This window comes from Populus trichocarpa, chromosome 12, assembly GCF_000002775.5.
Source record: "Populus trichocarpa isolate Nisqually-1 chromosome 12, P.trichocarpa_v4.1, whole genome shotgun sequence".
NCBI classification, from domain to species: Eukaryota; Viridiplantae; Streptophyta; class Magnoliopsida; order Malpighiales; family Salicaceae; genus Populus; species Populus trichocarpa.
This window is the reverse complement of record NC_037296.2, coordinates 13,668,782-13,690,678: the sequence shown is the minus strand read 5'-3', so window position 1 is coordinate 13,690,678 and position 21,897 is coordinate 13,668,782. Positions and strand designations below refer to the sequence as shown.

The window sequence follows — 21,897 nt, the reverse complement described above, 5'->3', positions numbered from 1 at the left end:
ATGCCATTCTTTTCTTTCTTGTCTTTTGATTTCTTTACTCGACTATTTTTTTTTTTAATTTAACAAAAAACTGCAGAGAATTATTTTGTATTTTTATTATATATACTTAGTACATGTTTTATATTGTAATGCATAATATTTTTGATATTAACATATTAAAATTATTGAAAAACACTAAAAAAAACAATTTTATTATTTTTAAAAACAAATACATTTTTAAAAACATAAGCTACAACAGTCTCTCAAACGGTTTCTTTTTTAGCAGTTAGAGTTTTAATGTTAAATAAAATTTAAAAATATAAAAAAAATATTTCTTCAATTATAATATTGATACCCTATTTAAGATAAATATGTCATGAATTAGAAGCACCAAACCCATTGCCTACAATGATTAATCTAAGTGACATCATTCCCCAAGTTCTGTGCTGATGGCCCATTATTAAATATACTTAAGTGCCCGTTTGGCACTGCGGCAGCGGCTGCGGCAGAAAACAAAAGCTGAATTAAAGTGTTTGGTTAATCCAAACTACACATTTTTTCACATGGGTCCCGCCTAATAATTGAGGTCGAACCTCAGCTCATGAGAAGCAGGTTTTATCTGCTTCTCCTGTGTTCTTCTCCTGCGGTCCTGCCTGCGTCTTCTCATGTGGAGAATGAACTCTCCACTGTCCACTTAAGTGAACAGTGGAGAGTGAATTAAATTCACTCTCCACTGTTCACTTAAGTGGACAGTGGAGAGTTCCTCCACTGTTCACGTGAACAGTGGAGAATGTCTCCACTGTTCACGTGAACAGTGGAGATCAGACCGGTCCAAAACTATAAAAATATATTGAACCGGGTTCGACCTAGTAAAAAAAATATTTTTTATTTTTAATTGTGTTTTATTTGAAAAAACTAGTGTTTCACATTATTCAATAACACTATATAAATTAGAATAAGATAACTTGATGACGTAATATTTGTAGAATTTGATTACAGTCCTAATTTTATTTCTAATGATATTTTACCTGATATTGTTGCGCGCTTACGAAACCAATGAAACTGTAGTCCTTGTCGGATGTATTTCATACGTGATGGAATTGTAAATAGTTCAATGGAACAATATAAAATATTTTATATAAAGTATTATTTATTTCATAATGTAATAACAATAGTAAAATAAATTAAAAACATTCAATATATATATTAATTATTTTATAACCTTAATTTGAAAAACATTTTTTTAACCAAACACATTAAACTACTTTTTACTCAACCTCAGTTTTAACCACAGTTTTAACCAAACATATATTTTTTCAAACCAACCTCAACTAAAAGTACTTTTTATAAAACAACTTTTTTCAAACCACAACCACAACAGCAACCGCAATACCAAACACAAATATGTCATGAATTAGAAGCATGTCATCAACCATCCTTTTCCAGCTAGTTCTGTGGCTCAGTTACATGCACCTACCATGTTTTAATATGGGTTGTATGTGTTGGATTGTTTTGATGTGCTGATGTCAAAAATAATTTTTAAAAAATAAAAAAATATCATTGACATATATTTCGGCACGAAAAGTTATTTAAAAAGCTATCACTACCACACTGCCAAACATATTTTTTTATCAGTACTCAATGGGAGGAAGAACAATATGTGTTAGCTTCATGTTTCATTCATCCTATTTTACTCGTAAACTTTTTTATTATTCTGAGATAAAAACAATAACATTTTTCAATGTTTTTCTTGTTTTGAAATGACAAAAACTCACTCTAAAATTATTTTAAAAATATATTTATTTTAAGATTTTATCTTTTAGCTCTTTAATTAGAAACATTTTTGTTTTTTATATATGTTATTTTTATTTTAGGATGTTATCTAGACACAATCTTAATATAGGAATATTCACGTACATATCCTATAATATTTATTGAAAAATAGAATGCATATAATCATATATATTCTTGATGAACTTCCCGAACAAATTTAATCTCCTTGATGCATCTTTCAACGGATCTACATGTTTAGAGTCATTACCAATTTCACTAAAATAAACAACAAAAAAGGGGAAGGAAAAATCCAATCCCCGAGTATCACCCAATTCCCAATTGAATCCCCAAATAAAAACAAATCTCAATTGAGTCCTCCATATATTAAACATTACTCAATTAGCCCTTGCATTGAAGTTTTTGCCTTCAAAATATTAAGAAAATAAGGACCTATTCTTCTCAAAGTAACATTTTTTCCATTAATTTTAAAAGTGGAGATTTTCAGAGATGCTCGAATGGATTCGATTAAAAATTTATTTTGTTGGTGGACTCAATTAAGAATCGCATTATATCTACCGGAAAGCATGCCCTTTGCCCTAAAGCATTCTTGTCAAGGAATAAAAATTAAAATGAAGGACATATATGGTAAGATTTTATATCTGGGAACAGTTGGTCGAGAGTAGGCCCATGGTTAATTTTTGAGACAGCCCATGTACTTCTATAGTCTTCATTTGCCGACATGGGCATATCTGAATTCTGGTGTGCATTTATTAGAGTTGACTCCTCCTTTGGGAATATTTTGGTTGGTTAACTGAATTTGGGGGTACAGTAATTACCATTTTTATCATATTTAGAGTTGACTTTTCAGGGTGATAATTTTTTATTTGGTTTGATTTTTATTAAAAAAATAACTAAAATTAGTTTTTTTTTAAAAATATCGAAACCGGTTCAAATCGACCGGTTTTGATTCGGTTATTTTAAAAGAAACCGGTTCAAACTGGTTTGGCTCGGTTTTTCCAGTTTGCTTCGGTTTTTTTCCGGGTTTTTTTTTGTTTGGGTTCGGTTCAATTTTTATTTATTTTGGGCTTATAAAACAGAAACCAAACCGGTCAGTTTTTTTAAAATTCTAATCGGTTTAATCGATTTTTTTTCACGGTTCGATTTTTTCGGTTATTTTTTTTTGTTTTCTCGGTTTTTTTCTCACCCTTAACACTTCTAATTGAAAAATGTTTTTGTAAAAATTTATTTATTATTTTTTAAAACTAATTTTTTATGAGTGTTATTGGATCATTTTGATGTTCTGATATTAAAAATAAATTTTATACAATAAAAAAAGTATTATTTCAATATATTTTTTAAGCAAAAAGATACTTTAAAAAGTAACTATTAGTCTATTACTACTATGTCAAACGGGCTTGTAGACTTGACTTAACTCAAAACTTGTATTACAGGTATTTTTGAGTAAATTTAAAATGATATTGTTTTGGATTATTTTTTATAAAAAACTAAAAATTCATTTTAGATAAATATTTTAAAAAAAACTATGAAATTAAACCGATTAAATCTCATATAAATTTAACTACATCTTCAAATAAGGTCAACTTTGAAAACAATTTGAAATGAAACCTGGCTCAATTCATGTTATGAGTCAACAAATTTCCGATTGTTCTGTCAAACCGGATAAAATTTAATAATTATAGTAATTATTTGCAAAACCTTGAGATTAAATAGGATTTAGTCTGTAAATTTTAGAAGTTATATAAACTCTTTTGTAAATAATGTCGTGTTTTTCTTTTAGAACTGCTCTGTACGATGGTATAATCGTTCACATCATAATATTATTCAAGAATTAAAACACTGTAAATTTACAGGTAAAATAATTTAAGATTCAATTCTGAAAAAAACTCATGATTACGAAAATTGTTTATACATAACCTTTGATGTAATAATTTCATTTCGTTTTTTAATATGCTGTAATTTCCATTGATATCTGGAATGAAATATGGTCAGCACTCTCTCTTTTCCTTTTTTTTTTTTTTTGAATTAGCGTGGGGTGTCCGGATCAACTTGCGCGCACTATGATTAGTCCTCCCGGTCCATTAAATATCCTACAAGCTTAATGAACAAGTAAAACACTGTAAGGATGACATACATGCACATATATCAAACTCGGGCTACAGCGCAACCCCAAGTGCCTCTCTTTTCCTTTTTCTTCCTTCAAGTTGATGTTTACGAGGAAATTGTCTGAGTGTATTGTTTTTTCTCAAAACAAAACAAAACAAAACACACACACACATATATATATAGACTCTTGAAGTATTGAAAAGTTTTCCACAATTCTTATCCTTGCCAATAGGCAATAGTGACGATTTTGGATAGTCACGAGAGTATCAAAGAAGAGATACCGTATTTGTATGATAACAATGATACCTTTTGGTATTATAATTAGCATGATGTATTTCTTTTTAAAAAATTATTTGGTTTTATAATAATTTCTGTTTTTTAACCCATCACAGAGGAAAAAATGTATAGTTTTTAATTTTTACACTAAGCTCCATGCGTAATTTTATTTCAAACATTGATTTTATAAAAGCTAAGATAATATATTTATTTATTTTCATGCAAAAAATCATCTCACATGATTTTTCACCAAACAAATATTTTCTAAATTTAATTTTTTAAATCACAACTAAAATTATTTTTCTTAAATCTATTTTTTAAACATAAAAGTTATCACGATGTCAAACACACACTTAGTATGTATTTAGTATTGTGGTGCAATATATTTTTCAAAAATATTTTTTACTTAAAAATATATCAAAATATTTTTTATTTTTGATACTAACACATTAAAATCATTAGAAATCACTAAAAAAAATATTAATTTAATTATTTTTTAAATCAAAATATCTTTAAAAAAAACATTTAAAATGAGAAGCTACAATACTCTCTCAAACGGTTTCTTCTTCTTTAGTAGTTAGACTTTTAATCTTAAATAAAATATAAAAATATAAAAAAAATATTTCTTCAATTATAATATTGATAGCCCATTTAAGATAGATTTAATTTTAATATTTCATGAATTAGATGCACCCAACCCATTACCTACAATGATTGAATCCTTGTTTAATCCTTAGTGACATCATCTCCCATGTTGTCGTGGGCCTCATGGCCATGTCTATGACTAGATGTCTATGACTAGACAGGGTTACCTTTTTTTTTTTTTTAATAGCAATTCCATACAATTTTCAACACAACATTTAAACATTGATTGAAACATAATTAATTCAATAATTCTCCAATTTTAAGGCATGAACTATTTAATATGCAACAATGATATTTAACTAATTTAGAGATCAAATCAGCTGTCATAATCACAAAATTTTTCCACAACCACGAACAAATTATTTTATTTGAAAAAGAAAATTGTTTGGGACAACAGTAAAAGTAATTATTTTTCAAAAAAATTTTTATTTAGAAATATAAAATATTTATTCTTTACATAGTATATTAAAATAATAATAAAAAATTAAAATTTTGCGAAACACCGATGCTCCAATAAATTATTTTATCTACAATGCATAGACTTTTCATGGTCTTGCCTTATTGAGATGGCTCCAAATGTCTAACAAAGGTGACGCCATTGACTACGTCAGGAACCCACAGCTCTAAATGATGACGACTCATCAACCGTCACTAAAACGACTTCACATTTCATTAGTCACAGTGTGTTATTTCTCCAAAGAAATAACAAACACAGCACTTTCTCTCTCTAAAAACTCTGTTTTCTCTCTCTTGAAAAACAGTAACTTTGATAGCGAAAAATGAAGTTTCGGTTGTTATTACAGCACATTAGCCACGTGCCCATGATTTTCTTTTAACGCTTACCCCTTTTGTTATCTAGTTTTCAGTTTCTTGAATTCACAAAAACACTGCCTTGGTGGTTAGTTGGTGTTTGTTTTGTTTCTGGGTTTGGTTTCTTGTTTTGATTTGTTTCAAGTTCGTAGCTTTTTTGGGTTCTAAATCTTTTTTGTTTTTATGATTAAGAATATTTGATAGATCTGGTATGAATTTATAAGTTTTTTTTTTTTTGCTGTTTCCGTTTCTGGGTTGTTGAGATCACTTCACATTTTGTGTTTCTTTAAATTTTGCTGTATTTTATTCACTAAAAAGCATTAGTTTTTGGTTTTATTGTTTATGTATAGTATGTTGACTTGGTGGTCCTGGAAATTCAAGCAAGAAAGTTCTTGGTTATGTCATGTTAGTGATTTTGGAGATAAAGTAATGTTTTTGACTTCTTTTTAGGTGAAATTTGATTATAAAGTTTTTTTTTTTGTTTTTTTTTTGTACACTATGATTTTAAATTTGTTTTAGGTGTATAATTATTTTGGTAATACCTTTTTTGTACTCAGCAATATTAGTTTTGGTTTATGCTATTTTATTTTCTTTTTAAGTGTCCCTGATGCCAGGTTCTTCCTTTTGTATTTCTTGTAAGTTTAGGGTTTGGATATTAGCAATCAATAGCATCATAAATTGACAAGTAAGATAGCATATAGTAGTTATTTTTTAATGGTATGATTCAGTAGAGAAACTATGGATCATAGGTTTAATCTCAATAATTTATAGTTGTGAGTTCTCAAGTGGACTAATGGCTAATTTCTCTGAGCTATCATCATCTTTGAGTTTTACTTCATCTTCTCATATGTCAAATGGCTCAATTAGTCACAATATATCCAACTCCTCGGTTGCTGAGGCAGGAACTAGTCTTGAGGTGATTAGTTTAAATAAGCTGAGCTCCAGTTTGGAGCAGCTATTGATTGAGTCTACTTGTGAATATAGTGATGCTGATATTGTTGTTGAGGGTATCGCTGTTGGTGTTCATCGATGTATTTTAGCTTCTAGGAGCAAGTTTTTCCATGAGTTGTTTAGGAGAGAAAAGGGGTCTCTGGAGAAGGATGGAAAACCAAAGTATTGCATGAGTGAATTGTTACCTTATGGAAATGTTGGATATGAAGCCTTCCTAATTTTCTTGAGCTATTTGTATACTGGAAAACTCAAGCCATCTCCAATGGAAGTCTCAACATGTGTTGATAATGTATGCGCTCATGATTCGTGTAGACCTGCGATTACTTTTGCAGTGGAATTGATGTATGCATCATCCATATTTCAAGTTCCAGAGCTGGTTTCACTTTTCCAGGTTAGTTTGTTTTACTGTAGTGTGATACAGATTTTTCAATTCATTATGTATGATGTTTGCATGCTTGATGAGGTGTGATGGCGCCTCCTAGGCCGTTCTGATTCTGTAATTTGCTTATAGTTTGATTCTTGTGGTTGAATTGAACTGGCCATGACAGTTGTGTGGTATTTGTCTACCCTAGCTAATCTTTTGCTAATATAGTTAATCAACTTTGAGAATTGGAGATCCAACCTGTTTTGCCACCTTCACCCAAGGTGTGAATATTTCAAATGGGTCGCATCAAGCAGTGCGTGCATGATCTGATGTATTAATTCATTTGATTTCTATGCTGGACTGTGGATGTCAATGCTCAAGCCTAATGAATAACTTGGGAACGGTTGTTTTTCTCTACTATTTTGTTGTAGTATTTCCTCGTGGATTCTGGCATTCAGTAACTATATAAAATGCCATTTTATTAGCTGAGGAAATTATCAAGAATAACTTGACAAGAAAAATTAGGTTTTGGGCCCTTCTATTCATCTCCCAAACTGTCCTTTGGGATCTATAAAAAGCAGAAGAAAATTATAGTGATCCAAATCGGCATGTTTTTTCAGAGACGCCTTCTTAACTTTGTTCGGAAAGCTCTTGCGGAAGATGTGATCCCAATCCTTGTGGTTGCCTTCCATTGTCAATCAAGTCAGCTTATTGCACAATGTGTTGATAGAATAGCAGTGTCTAATCTTGACAACATCTCTATAGAGAAAGAGCTTCCCCATGAAGTTGCAGACAAAATTAAACAGCTCCGCCGCAAACCTATTTCTGATGATGAAAACAACACAGAGGCTGGGGACCCCCTACGTGAAAAGAGAATCAAGAGGATACACATGGCATTGGACTCAGATGATGTTGAACTTGTGAAACTTCTCCTGACTGAGTCTGATATATCCTTAGATGACGCTAACGCTCTCCATTATTGTGCATCATACTGTGATCTCAAGGTTATGTCTGAGGTGCTTAGCCTTGGTCTTGCTAATGTCAATCTTAGAAACTCGCGAGGTTACACAGTTCTTCACATTGCTGCAATGCGGAAAGAGCCATCAGTGATAGTTTCGTTGCTGGCAAAAGGAGCATCTGCTTTGGACTTGACATCAGATGGGCAAAGTGCTGTTAGTATCTGCCGGAGGTTGACAAGGCCAAAAGACTATCATGCTAAAACAGAGCAAGGGCAGGAAGCAAACAAAGACAGGTTATGCATCGATATTTTAGAGAGGGAAATGAGAAGGAATCCACTGGGTGGGAGTGCTTCCATCACTTCCCATACAATGGTTGATGATCTGCACATGAAGCTGTTATACCTGGAGAACAGAGGTATATTATCCTGCACATGATAATTTTGGATTCAACTCACTTGTATTTTTGCTAAAGCCAGTATGCAGTTCAAATGCATGCTCAATGGGACTGGATTATGCTTTTGGATCGCGTTGAATTTAAAATTGACTACTTATTTCTTGGGTTAATCTTCAAAATTATGTTCCAGAATACAGTTAACTTGCCTGGTTCCCACGAATTTCAAGATTAATATGTCAAAAGCTGAAATTTTTGGTTATTTTCTTGAAATCTCTTTCTTGCTCATAAAGAGAAGTGCGGGAATGATGTTTTCAATACTCTGTCGAGATACCTAGATATCATCATCACCGACCTTCTGGCTGCTTTATTTGAGCTTTAAGTTCCTTCGTTTTGGTTCTGGGTCCTGCTAATTGTTCTGTCTGCTATTGTTCAAATAGGAGATTTTATGTTCTGTCTATTTTTAGTTTCCTGATCAACCAAGCAGGCTTGATGAAAATAGACATTTTCTCATTACTATTTGATGCTTACAGAGGTGAAGACATCCTATTTATATATGGTTTTAGCGCCTAATGTTCAATTATGATCCTGATATATTCAAATGGGTCCTCTATCATGACTTACAATCAAATGTATGATCAAGTGTTGTGGTGTACATCACAGTGGCATTTGCACGATTATTCTTCCCTACTGAAGCAAAGCTAGCAATGGACATTGCACATGCTGCAACAACATCAGAATTTGCTGGTCTTGCTGCATCAAAAGGTTCTAGCGGGAATTTGAGGGAGGTTGACCTGAATGAGACACCAATTATGCAGAACAAAAGACTTCGTTCTAGGATGGAAGCCCTAATGAAAACAGGTACTTGCCAGCTTTAAATCCTTTTGTTTGAAAAATCAATCTCAGGACATGTTATAACATATTATCACAAAAGTCCTAAAATTTTGAAGCTAACTGAAACTATTGAATCCCCAGGAAGTCCTCACAATTAAGCAAAGTAAACATCACATATGGTCTAGAAATTTAAACTATACAGTCGTTGCAACTATTCTCATATGAATTGTGTTTGTCATAATGACAGTGGAAATGGGCCGACGATACTTCCCTAATTGCTCTGAAGTGCTTGATAAGTTCATGGAGGATGACCTCCCTGATTTGTTTTTCCTTGAAAAGGGCACCCCAGATGAACAAAGAATCAAGAGGACACGTTTCATGGAACTTAAAGAGGATGTTCAAAAGGCATTTAACAAGGACAAGGCTGTGATTAACCGCTCTGTTTTGTCTTCCTCGTCATCCTCATCTTCTCAAAAAGATGGTGTTGGTAACAAGCTCAGGAAACTATGAGGGCATGCCACTTTGTCTCTGATTTAAGCCTTAATATTAGTTAAAGATTTTGATAAGCTTCTCTGTACAATTTTAACCGAAGAGCGAACTAGCTCTGTAAGCTCATATGCCTGTATTATTAAAGCCTTCTAAAGCTTTTATTTCGAAAGCTCATAGAAATTTTCTCTAGTTACTGCAAAAAACAATAATTATAGAAATTTGCAACTGATTTATTTAGATGTGAAAATCTGATCACCGGTTCATGTGTATTGCCATGTCTTCTTTGCCTGCTCTAAGATGGATTACCGCCGAAATTAATACTTCTGTTCGAATACACGATTGCTTCATCATTTCCTTTTCAACCATGTTGTTCCACCACAGGCCTGTCATTGGTTTGCCTATACGGTCATTAAAAGCAGTAAAGATTCCAAAACCTTGGCCCTTCAATAATAATACAGCACTGAATGCTTGTTTAGAATCCATATATTCCATTGAATTGAAAATATTCGATTTCTGAGTAAATAACTTTCCTGGAAAGTAGGATGCCACTAATTCTAGAGTGAAGCAGGAATCTTGTACTAATGCAGTCATAGCAAGATAAGAAGAGGAATCAGGCATTGACTGGTTATTGCAGTTTCTCCTTCTACAAAAGGAGCTGCTTTATTCCCTTGTCTTTTTGACCTGTCTTTGAAGGGGACAGGGTTTGTGCTAGAGAATTAGGTATAGCTGCACATCATTTTCCTTTTACATCATGAGAACGTGTCTTGGTCTGTGCCATGTATTTTTTTTTTCCTTTGCATTTAACCAATGACTTGTAAAACTGAAACCCAGTTTTTTTATGTTGTAGAAGTGTGAATAGAGTGTCTTGTTTACAACGAACTTTTGTTCATCAAACTATCAACTTCGTGCCTTGTCTTGGAAAAATAAACTGTAAATGTTCGAGTTCTGCAATGGGAGAGTTGTGTCCACAGATTCATACCATTCATAGAGAATTACCATCATGTTGCTATCAGAGATGGCAATGTTATCTGAATTTGATAGGTAATCATTCAATCTGATTTGAATGGAAACCTGCAGTGGACTTATGTCCACACATGGATAGCCAAGGCACATTCCAGATATATTATATTTAGGCATGACTTGATTTCTTTTTAAAAAAAAAAGAAGAATTCTTTTTTATTTAAAATTTACTATAAAAAATTGTTATTTTTTATAGTAAATTTTAAATAAAGAATTCTTCTTTTTTTTTTTAGGTCAACATTGATAACATCAATGCATGTAAACCTGTCAATAATATAATGAAATGGTTGAATTAAGTGTATTTTTATAATCTTTTAGTCCATTTATTTGGAAAAAAACTAACATCTTCATAAAATAATAGAAAATAATGAAAATAACTAACACGTATTACTGTATGGAATGTAAAATATTGGCAATCTCTTTTAAATTAACGATGAAAATGTTTATATAATTTTATTAGATTATATCATGACAAATCATATTTGACATGTAACAAGTAATTCCATACAAAATTTCGAATTTATTATCTTATAATTAACAATTATATATATATATATATATATGAAATACCGTGCTCCCTTTATTTTCTTATCTTGGAAGCTAGGAAATGCAAACTTTTAAGATTCTTTGATTGGGTGAAAGAAAACTTATAGTTCAAGGCTACAAAAATTAACTATAGCCTGGAGTTCAAGACTATAAAAATTAATTATAAATAATTTTTTTCTTGAAATAATTGCTTCATAAATTTACCCTAAGTTTTAGATTTTTATCTACAATCATTGCATTATTTATAATAAACTAAAATTATAGAAAGTAATTATAGAAAAAAATGATGCATGGGTGCCTATCTAGTTAACCTATAAAATATGAGGAGGAGATAGTGCTCGATGGAGAAAATAGAAGAATATGATTTAACATTGCATTTGTACATTAAATATGGATAGGGCTCGCACACCCACGTTACACCGCCAAGATGGAACTGACACAGCCACATGCACTGATACAGTTGCATATTGTCTGGAGCACTCTGCTATGACGTGTAGTCAAAACCTTATGACGTATAGATACCCTTATCCTTGATTCACTCCCTGGTATTTGTCAGCTAAAGCTTTCAACATGGATAGCTGATGGAGGATGGATCTTGGGGATGGTACTTTCGTAGTTCCAACCCAAACTAACGGGCAAGTCTAACATTAAATCTATAAATGGATGAGGGAAGGGGGATCACAATGCTTACATTTTTTTAGAGAAGAAAAATGAAGAAATTTTTGGTTTCCGTGTTGATTGCGAGCATGATTGTTCCTCATTTCGATGGTGTGGCGTCTGACGCTTTTGATTGCTAAGACTGATGTATCACTGGACGAGACTTGTGCACAGCTGAGAGATCAAATGCAGGATAACATGTGATCCAGATTCTGCAATGGAGAGTCACATAGGTTGAAGAACTTGAAGTCTCATACAAATGATAGCTGGAATCTATTTATGGAATAATTTGTAGCCTTGAATGCTTTCCCGCCTTTTGTTCTTCTTGTCATCTGTTATTTTGGCACAAATCTTGTCAAGCAGAGGTTGATGAAAAGAAAATATTTAATAAAGAATAAATCTCATGAATTGGTCATAGTCCTTTTGTTTGTGATAGATGACAATTGGAAAATCACTACTGAAACTTCGGTTATTGCAAGAAAATCTGTAGCTTTTTGTTTTTCTGAGTTGCAACTAGATGATCATTATTTCCCAGATGGAAAATACAAATTCATCTTTCAACCTATAAGACATCAGTAAAAAATGCTTGGCGTTGTGGTGAACAAGCAATTAAAAGGAAAATAAAGTTGGAAGCAAACATGAAGTGGAAGGGAAAAGAAGTCATATTATAATTATCTGGAATGAAGAAATTCCTCAGAATCCTAAAACATTAAAACAACAAATAACCTCCATAAATTAAATGAATTTTTCAAAAAAGAGACATTTTGATTAGCAGGCTGGCCACACATGCAAACACAGAAGATATGCTGCGAGACAAATTGAAATCCTTGTGCATGCATTAATGTGTGCCATCTAAAATCTGCAAGTTGAACTACACCAAGAACCATCTTATTGTGAGCTACGGAGAACATGAGATGGATGATTTATAAGAAAATTATTAAAAAGTATGGAAAAGAGAAAGATGTTCAGCAATTAGATCGGTAGGAATGAATGACTGGCATCAGTTTGACTAAACAATAAAAATAAACTGTACACAAACTTAAAAGTTGAACTAGCCTTAGCTTGAAGCTGACGTGTTCCTTAAACTTTCCCACATTGCTGGTCCTTCAGGATGGACATCTACAAAATATTTTATGAATCGTGCGTCTGAACATGCAAGGATAGTGCTCAAGGACAATTTGGGTTTTGCTGCACCCTTTTCCTTCAGCCAAGTATACATTCTAAATCTAAGATTAATCCTCTCCATGTCGTAGCATAAATATGATGGGAATGCCACCAGTGAGTTGACCGAGCAGCCTAAGTTTGTCAGGCAATCAATCTTCTTTTCAATTACATCTTTGGTCTGGTTTAGCACCATGGGAGCTTGTTTGATGAAGCTGGAGACAACATTGCAGTCCAAACCAGCTTGTACCGGGCAATCAAACCTCTCTTGTAATTGATCTCCTCTACCTCGAAACATTTTTAGAGCTCTTGCCATCTCATCTGAGTTCTCAACATACCCCAATCTCAACAAGAATGCTGTTTTCTCCAATTTGTTAGTAGGACCCTGGGAGGATAACATTTTGCTGCTTTCAACTTCTGATTTAGAATCCAAATGGAACAGCTCTAGTGGGTTTTCCATGAGGATTTGGCATAAACTATCTTTCTTATCTTTGAATTGTCTACGAAGAGTTACAGGTCCTTTTAAAGCAGCAGAGCACAGAAGTTCCATTTGTGTAGATATGATGTTTGCAATGCCTTCTACTCCCATTCCAATGCCCAACAAGATATTGCATGAGTGAATTGTTACCTTATGGAAATGTTGGATATGAAGCCTTCCTAATTTTCTTGAGCTATTTGTACACTGGAAAACTCAAGCCATCTCCAATGGAAGTCTCAACATGTGTTGATAATGTATGCGCTCATGATGCGTGTAGACCTGCGATTACTTTTGCAGTGGAATTGACGTATGCATCATCCATATTTCAAGTTCCAGAGCTGGTTTCACTTTTCCAGGTTAGTTTGTTTTACTGTGGTGTGATACAGGTTTTTCAATTCATTATGTATGATGTTTGCATGCTTGATGAGGTGTGATGGCGCCTCCTAGGCCGTTCTGATTCTGTAATTTGCTTATTGTTTGATTCTTGTGGTGGAATTGAACTTGCCATGACAGTTGTGTGGTATTTGTCTACCCTAGCTAATCTTTTGCTAATATAGTTAATAAACTTTGAGAATTGGAGATCCAACCTGTTTTGCCACCTTCACCCAAGGTGTGAATATTTCAAATGATTCGTATCAAGCAGTGCATGCATGATCTGATATATTAATTCATTTAATTTCTATGCTTTACTGTGGATGTCAATGCTCAAGCCTAATGAATAACTTGGGAACGGTTGTTTTTCTCTACTATTTTGTTGTAGTATTTCCTCGTGGATTCTGGCATTCAGTAACTATATAAAATGCCATTTTATTAGCTGAGGAAATTATCAAGAATAACTTGACAAGAAAAATTAGGTTTTGGGCCCTTCTATTCATCTCCCAAACTGTCCTTTGGGATCTATAAAAAGCAGAAGAAAATTATAGTGATCCAAATCGGCATGTTTTTTCAGAGACGCCTTCTTAACTTTGTTCGGAAAGCTCTTGCGGAGGATGTGATCCCAATCCTTGTGGTTGCCTTCCATTGTCAATCAAGTCAGCTTATTGCACAATGTGTTGATAGAATAGCAGTGTCTAATCTTGACAACATATCTATAGAGAAAGAGCTTCCCCATGAAGTTGCAGACAAAATTAAACAGCTCCGCCGCAAACCTATTTCTGAAGATGAGAACAACACAGAGGCTGGGGACCCCCTACGTGAAAAGAGAATCAAGAGGATACACATGGCATTGGACTCAGATGATGTTGAACTTGTGAAACTTCTCCTGACTGAGTCTGATATATCCTTAGATGATGCTAACGCTCTCCATTATTGTGCGTCATACTGTGATCTCAAGTTTATGTCTGAGGTGCTTAGCCTTGGTCTTGCTAATGTCAATCTTAGAAACTCGCGAGGTTACACAGTTCTTCACATTGCTGCAATGCGGAAAGAGCCATCAGTGATAGTTTCGTTGCTGGCCAAAGGAGCATCTGCTTTGGACTTGACATCAGATGGGCAAAGTGCTGTTAGTATCTGCCGGAGGTTGACAAGGCCAAAAGACTATCATGCTAAAACAGAGCAAGGGCAGGAAGCAAACAAAGACAGGTTATGCATCGATATTTTAGAGAGGGAAATGAGAAGGAATCCACGGGGTGGGAGTGCTTCCATCACTTCCCATACAATGGTTGATGATCTGCACATGAAGCTGTTATACCTGGAGAACAGAGGTATATTATCCTGCACATGATAATTTTGGATTCAACTCACTTGTATTTTTGCTAAAGCCAGTATGCAGTTCAAATGCATGCTCAATGGGACTGGATTATGCTTTTGGATCGCGTTGAATTTAAAATTGACTACTTATTTCTTGGGTTAATCTTCAAAATTATGTTCCAGAATACAGTTAACTTGCCTGGTTCCCACGAATTTCAAGATTAATATGTCAAAAGCTGAAATTTTTGGTTATTTTCTTGAAATCTCTTTCTTGCTCATAAAGAGAAGTGCGGGAATGATGTTTTCAATACTCTGTCGAGATACCTAGATATCATTATCACTGACCTTCTGGCTGCTTTATTTGAGCTTTAAGTTCCTTCGTTTTGGTTCTGGGTCCTGCTAATTGTTCTGTCTGCTATTGTTCAAATAGGAGATTTTATGTTCTGTCTATTTTTAGTTTCCTGATCTACCAAGCAGGCTTGATGAAAATAGACATTTTCTCATTACTATTTGATGCTTACAGAGGTGAAGACATCCTATTTATATATGGTTTTAGCGCCTAATGTTCAATTATGATCCTGATATATTCAAATGGGTCCTCTATCATGACTTACAATCAAATGTATGATCAAGTGTTGTGGTGTACATCACAGTGGCATTTGCACGATTATTCTTCCCTACTGAAGCAAAGCTAGCAATGGACATTGCACATGCTGCAACAACATCAGAATTTGCTGGTCTTGCTGCATCAAAAGGTTCTAGCGGGAATTTGAGGGAGGTTGACCTGAATGAGACACCAATTATGCAGAACAAAAGACTTCGTTCTAGGATGGAAGCCCTAATGAAAACAGGTACTTGCCAGCTTTAAATCCTTTTGTTTGAAAAATCAATCTCAGGACATGTTATAACATATTATCACAAAAGTCCTAAAATTTTGAAGCTAACTGAAACTATTGAATCCCCAGGAAGTCCTCACAATTAAGCAAAGTAAACATCACATATGGTCTAGGAATTTAAACTATACAGTCGTTGCAACTATTCTCATATGAATTGTGTTTGTCATAATGACAGTGGAAATGGGCCGACGATACTTCCCTAATTGCTCTGAAGTGCTTGATAAGTTCATGGAGGATGACCTCCCTGATTTGTTTTTCCTTGAAAAGGGCACCCCAGATGAACAAAGAATCAAGAGGACACGTTTCATGGAACTTAAAGAGGATGTTCAAAAGGCATTTAACAAGGACAAGGCTGTGATTAACCGCTCTGTTTTGTCTTCCTCGTCATCCTCATCTTCTCAAAAAGATGGTGTTGGTAACAAGCTCAGGAAACTATGAGGGCATGCCACTTTGTCTCTGATTTAAGCCTTAATATTAGTTAAAGATTTTGATAAGCTTCTCTGTACAATTTTAACCGAAGAGCGAACTAGCTCTGTAAGCTCATATGCCTGTATTATTAAAGCCTTCTAAAGCTTTTATTTCGAAAGCTCATAGAAATTTTCTCTAGTTACTGCAAAAAACAATAATTATAGAAATTTGCAACTGATTTATTTAGATGTGAAAATCTGATCACCGGTTCATGTGTATTGCCATGTCTTCTTTGCCTGCTCTAAGATGGATTACCGCCGAAATTAATACTTCTGTTCGAATACACGATTGCTTCATCATTTCCTTTTCAACCATGTTGTTCCACCACAGGCCTGTCATTGGTTTGCCTATACGGTCATTAAAAGCAGTAAAGATTCCAAAACCTTGGCCCTTCAATAATAATACAGCACTGAATGCTTGTTTAGAATCCATATATTCCATTGAATTGAAAATATTCGATTTCTGAGTAAATAACTTTCCTGGAAAGTAGGATGCCACTAATTCTAGAGTGAAGCAGGAATCTTGTACTAATGCAGTCATAGCAAGATAAGAAGAGGAATCAGGCATTGACTGGTTATTGCAGTTTCTCCTTCTACAAAAGGAGCTGCTTTATTCCCTTGTCTTTTTGACCTGTCTTTGAAGGGGACAGGGTTTGTGCTAGAGAATTAGGTATAGCTGCACATCATTTTCCTTTTACATCATGAGAACGTGTCTTGGTCTGTGCCATGTATTTTTTTTTTCCTTTGCATTTAACCAATGACTTGTAAAACTGAAACCCAGTTTTTTTATGTTGTAGAAGTGTGAATAGAGTGTCTTGTTTACAACGAACTTTTGTTCATCAAACTATCAACTTCGTGCCTTGTCTTGGAAAAATAAACTGTAAATGTTCGAGTTCTGCAATGGGAGAGTTGTGTCCACAGATTCATACCATTCATAGAGAATTACCATCATGTTGCTATCAGAGATGGCAATGTTATCTGAATTTGATAGGTAATCATTCAATCTGATTTGAATGGAAACCTGCAGTGGACTTATGTCCACACATGGATAGCCAAGGCACATTCCAGATATATTATATTTAGGCATGACTTGATTTCTTTTTTAAAAAAAAAGAAGAATTCTTTTTTATTTAAAATTTACTATAAAAAATTGGTATTTTTTATAGTAAATTTTAAATAAAGAATTCTTCTTTTTTTTTTAGGTCAACATTGATAACATCAATGCATGTAAACCTGTCAATAATATAATGAAATGGTTGAATTAAGTGTATTTTTATAATCTTTTAGTCCATTTATTTGGAAAAAAACTAACATCTTCATAAAATAATAGAAAATAATGAAAATAACTAACACGTATTACTGTATGGAATGTAAAATATTGGCAATCTCTTTTAAATTAACGATGAAAATGTTTATATAATTTTATTAGATTATATCATGACAAATCATATTTGACATGTAACAAGTAATTCCATACAAAATTTCGAATTTATTATCTTTTATATATATATATATATGAAAATACCATGCTCCCTTTATTTTCTTATCTTGGAAGCTAGGAAATGCAAACTTTTAAGATTCTTTGATTTGGTGAAAGAAAACTTATAGTTCAAGGCTACAAAAATTAACTATAGCTTGGAGTTCAAGACTATAAAAATTAATTATAAATCATTTTTCTTGAAATAATTGCTTCATAAATTTACCCTAAGTTTTAGATTTTTATCTACAATCATTGCATTATTTATAATAAACTAAAATTATAGAAAGTAATTATAGAAAAAAATGATGCATGGGTGCCTATCTAGTTAACCTATAACATATGAGGAGGAGATAGTGCTCGATGGAGAAAATAGAAGAATATGATTTAACATTGCATTTGTACATTAAATATGGATAGGGCTCGCACACCCACGTTACACCGCCAAGATGGAACTGACACAGCCACATGCACTGATACAGTTGCATATTGTCTGGAGCACTCTGCTATGACGTGTAGTCAAAACCTTATGACGTATAGATACCCTTATCCTTGATTCACTCCCTGGTATTTGTCAGCTAAAGCTTTCAACATGGATAGCTGATGGAGGATGGATCTTGGGGATGGTACTTTCGTAGTTCCAACCCAAACTAACGGGCAAGTCTAACATTAAATCTATAAATGGATGCGGGAAGGGGGATCACAATGCTTACATTTTTTTAGAGAAGGAAAATGAAGAAATTTTTGGTTTCCGTGTTGATTGCGAGCATGATTGTTTCTCATTTCGATGGTGTGGCGTCTGACGCTTTTGATTGCTAAGACTGATGTATCACTGGACGAGACTTGTGCACAGCTGAGAGATCAAATGCAGGATAACATGTGATCCAGATTCTGCAATGGAGAGTCACATAGGTTGAAGAACTTGAAGTCTCATACAAATGATAGCTGGAATCTATTTATGGAATAATTTGTAGCCTTGAATGCTTTCCCGCCTTTTGTTCTTCTTGTCATCTGTTATTTTGGCACAAATCTTGTCAAGCAGAGGTTGATGAAAAGAAAATATTTAATAAAGAATAAATCTCATGAATTGGTCATAGTCCTTTTGTTTGTGATAGATGACAATTGGAAAATCACTACTGAAACTTCGGTTATTGCAAGAAAATCTGTAGCTTTTTGTTTTTCTGAGTTGCAACTAGATGATCATTATTTCCCAGATGGAAAATACAAATTCATCTTTCAACCTATAAGACATCAGTAAAATGCTTGGCGTTGTGGTGAACAAGCAATTAAAAGGAAAATAAAGTTGGAAACAAACATGAAGTGGAAGAGAAAAGAAGTCATATTATAATTATCTGGAATGAAGAAATTCCTCAGAATCCTAAAACATTAAAACAACAAATAACCTCCATAAATTAAATGAATTTTTCAAAAAAGAGACATTTTGATTAGCAGGCTGGCCACACATGCAAACACAGAAGATATGCTGCGAGACAAATTGAAATCCTTGTGCATGCATTAATGTGTGCCATCTAAAATCTGCAAGTTGAACTACACCAAGAACCATCTTATTGTGAGCTACGGAGAACATGAGATGGATGATTTATAAGAAAATTATTAAAAAGTATGGAAAACAGAAAGATGTTCAGCAATTAGATCGGTAGGAATGAATGGCTGGCATCAGTTTGACTAAACAATAAAAATAAACTGTACACAAACTTAAAAGTTGAACTAGCCTTAGCTTGAAGCTGACGTGTTCCTTAAACTTTCCCACATTGCTGGTCCTTCAGGATGGACATCTACAAAATATTTTATGAATCGTGCGTCTGAACATGCAAGGATAGTGCTCAAGGACAATTTGGGTTTTGCTGCACCTTTTTCCTTCAGCCAAGTATACATTCTAAATCTAAGATTAATCCTCTCCATGTCGTAGCATAAATATGATGGGAATGCCACCAGTGAGTTGACCGAGCAGCCTAAGTTTGTCAGGCAATCAATCTTCTTTTCAATTACATCTTTGGTCTGGTTTAGCACCATGGGAGCTTGTTTGATGAAGCTGGAGACAACATTGTAGTCCAAACCAGCTTGTACCAGGCAATCAAACCTCTCTTGTAATTGATCTCCTCTACCTCGAAACATTTTTAGAGCTCTTGCCATCTCATCTGAGTTCTCAACATACCCCAATCTCAACAAGAATGCTGTTTTCTCCAATTTGTTAGTAGGACCCTGGGAGGATAACATTTTGCTGCTTTCAACTTCTGATTTAGAATCCAAATGGAACAGCTCCAGTGGGTTTTCCATGAGGATTTGGCATAAACTATCTTTCTTATCTTTGAATTGTCTACGAAGAGTTACAGGTCCTTTTAAAGCAGCAGAGCACAGAAGTTCCATTTGTGTAGATATGATGTTTGCAATGTCTTCTACTCCCATTCCAATGCCCAACAAGATATGAATTCCCCGCAAAAGATTCTTCGCACGCTTGGCTGACAAGATTTGTGGATATTGTGTGAACAATGAATAAATCTCATTCACCTTGAGGCCCAACTTGAGTAACCGACCAAACAACAAATAAACTTTCTTCCCAGAACCTTCAAACACTAACACAGGATTCGTTTTCAACAGATCACGGAATTGCTCCTCACTATAACCTACTTTGTCAAGAAAATATATTGTGTCGATCAGTCTTTTCCAATCATAAGACTCTTTAGCAGACAAGTATCCTCCAATCAAATCATTCTTTAGTCCTGCTCTATTTAATCTCCCAAGAACATTAACAAACTCTCTATCAACGCCACCAATAAGGAGAGATGGGCAACAACTAACAAGCTTAACAACAGTGGTTTTGCTTAGACCCAAGTTTTCATAAGCCAGAAGTTTCAATTTCAACACCCCATAATTATATCCGAAAATCTCTATTGCTTCCTTGTACATCCTACCAATCTTACTACGGGGAATTCCATAATTACACAAAACATGAAAGTTCTCAAGCAACATATCATTATCACCAAGATACATCAAATGCGGTGGAAGAACCGAAGGAACCTCAGATGGCCTCAAACCTAAACTCTCAAAGAACGGCTCAAACTCATTAATTGGATTATACCTAAGAAATTTATTCAACAACCGCACAACGTCTTTATCATTATCAATCTTGGTGAGCAAATTTTCAATAAAATGAGGTGAATTCTTGCTAATATGCTCTGCATCATTGAAATCAAAGTTCCTAGTGCAATGCAAGTAATCAAAGAGAACACGTTGAGCATCAGTTCTCGCAACCCGTGAGACACGAGTACTATGAAGAGTAACAAGTGATTGAACTGACCCAGAATGTGAAACTTTTGCATTCTGGGACGATCTGGAACTGCAAAAGCATTGAACTTTAAGGGAACTGAGAAAAGGGTTTTGCTTTTTATAGGAAATTTCAATATCAACAGGAGAGAAAACAAGAGATTTATTGACTTGAGCTATCATTTCAGAGAACTTAGACACCCTTTTATTGATTATAGTCAATATCATGGCATGGATGTAAAACAAGGAGGCAAAGAGAGTAAAAGGGGAGATTAAAACCTACAAGAGATTGGATCTTTTTGAGGAATTGTGAAGTGGGTAGACCCCAAATTTGCACAAATCAAATTGAAGACAGAAACCATGAAAATCAGTAAGAAGCTTGAGTTTTGGGGTTGCTTACCTTTGGAAATTGATTGTTTTATATCCACTATTCTCAACCCAGAATATAAATTCCTTGGCTCATGAAAAGAAATGAGATGGGAAAATTATTACTCCGTCAGACTTAAAACCCTAGGAGGAGAAGGGTTTTGGCTGTGGGTTTCCTGTTCATAGCCTTCTTTTTCTTTCTTTATGTGCTTTCTAGTCCTTGAACTATTTGAAATTATTTAATTTCATCACTCTACAAT

At 34.0% G+C, this 21,897-nt stretch overlaps 2 protein-coding genes across 8 annotated transcripts; one reads left to right on the top strand and one right to left on the bottom strand.

Annotated features, from left to right (window-relative positions):
• Window positions 1-5,465: 5,465 nt before the first annotated feature.
• On the top strand, window positions 5,466-16,706 carry LOC18103886 (BTB/POZ domain and ankyrin repeat-containing protein NPR1). 4 transcript variants are annotated; one of them, XM_052446068.1, is made up of 5 exons: window positions 5,466-6,743; window positions 13,608-13,813; window positions 14,407-15,160; window positions 15,800-15,997; window positions 16,218-16,706. In XM_052446068.1, exons 1-5 carry the CDS (start codon window positions 6,401-6,403, stop codon window positions 16,478-16,480), a joined length of 1,764 nt encoding a protein of 587 aa, XP_052302028.1. In that variant the 5' UTR covers window positions 5,466-6,400; the 3' UTR covers window positions 16,481-16,706. The 4 variants fall into 4 exon arrangements, with proteins under 4 accessions (XP_052302028.1, XP_006376994.2, XP_052302027.1 ...); XM_006376932.3 differs by lacking the exons at window positions 13,608-13,813; window positions 14,407-15,160; window positions 15,800-15,997; window positions 16,218-16,706 and adding exons at window positions 7,543-8,296; window positions 8,936-9,133; window positions 9,354-9,842 and having other exon boundaries at window positions 5,473-6,949; XM_052446067.1 differs by lacking the exons at window positions 13,608-13,813; window positions 14,407-15,160; window positions 15,800-15,997 and adding exons at window positions 7,543-8,296; window positions 8,936-9,133 and having other exon boundaries at window positions 5,474-6,949.
• Window positions 11,504-21,828, bottom strand: LOC112323605 (transcription termination factor MTEF18, mitochondrial). Of its 4 annotated transcripts, none has more exons than XM_052446065.1 (2): window positions 19,720-21,828; window positions 11,504-12,150 (listed from the first exon to the last, which is right to left on the bottom strand). In XM_052446065.1, exon 1 carries the CDS (start codon window positions 21,497-21,499, stop codon window positions 19,721-19,723), a length of 1,779 nt encoding a protein of 592 aa, XP_052302025.1. In that variant the 5' UTR covers window positions 21,500-21,828; the 3' UTR covers window positions 11,504-12,150; window position 19,720. The 4 variants fall into 4 exon arrangements, with proteins under 4 accessions (XP_052302025.1, XP_052302026.1, XP_024438140.1 ...); XM_052446066.1 differs by having other exon boundaries at window positions 19,737-21,828; XM_024582372.2 differs by lacking the exon at window positions 11,504-12,150 and adding an exon at window positions 18,351-18,997 and having other exon boundaries at window positions 19,737-21,828.
• Between the last annotated feature and the right edge of the window lie 69 nt (window positions 21,829-21,897).

Coding starts and splice junctions, on each gene's coding strand:
- LOC18103886 (XM_052446068.1), top strand. CDS start 6,401: ATGGCTAATTTCTCTGAGCTATCATCATCTTTGAGTTTTACTTCATCT. Junction 6,744..13,607: donor TTGCATGAGTGAATTGTTAC/CTTATGGAAATG, acceptor GTGAATTGTTAC/CTTATGGAAATGTTGGATAT. Junction 13,814..14,406: donor AGCTGGTTTCACTTTTCCAG/GTTAGTTTGTTT, acceptor ATGTTTTTTCAG/AGACGCCTTCTTAACTTTGT.
- LOC112323605 (XM_052446065.1), bottom strand. CDS start 21,499: ATGATATTGACTATAATCAATAAAAGGGTGTCTAAGTTCTCTGAAATG.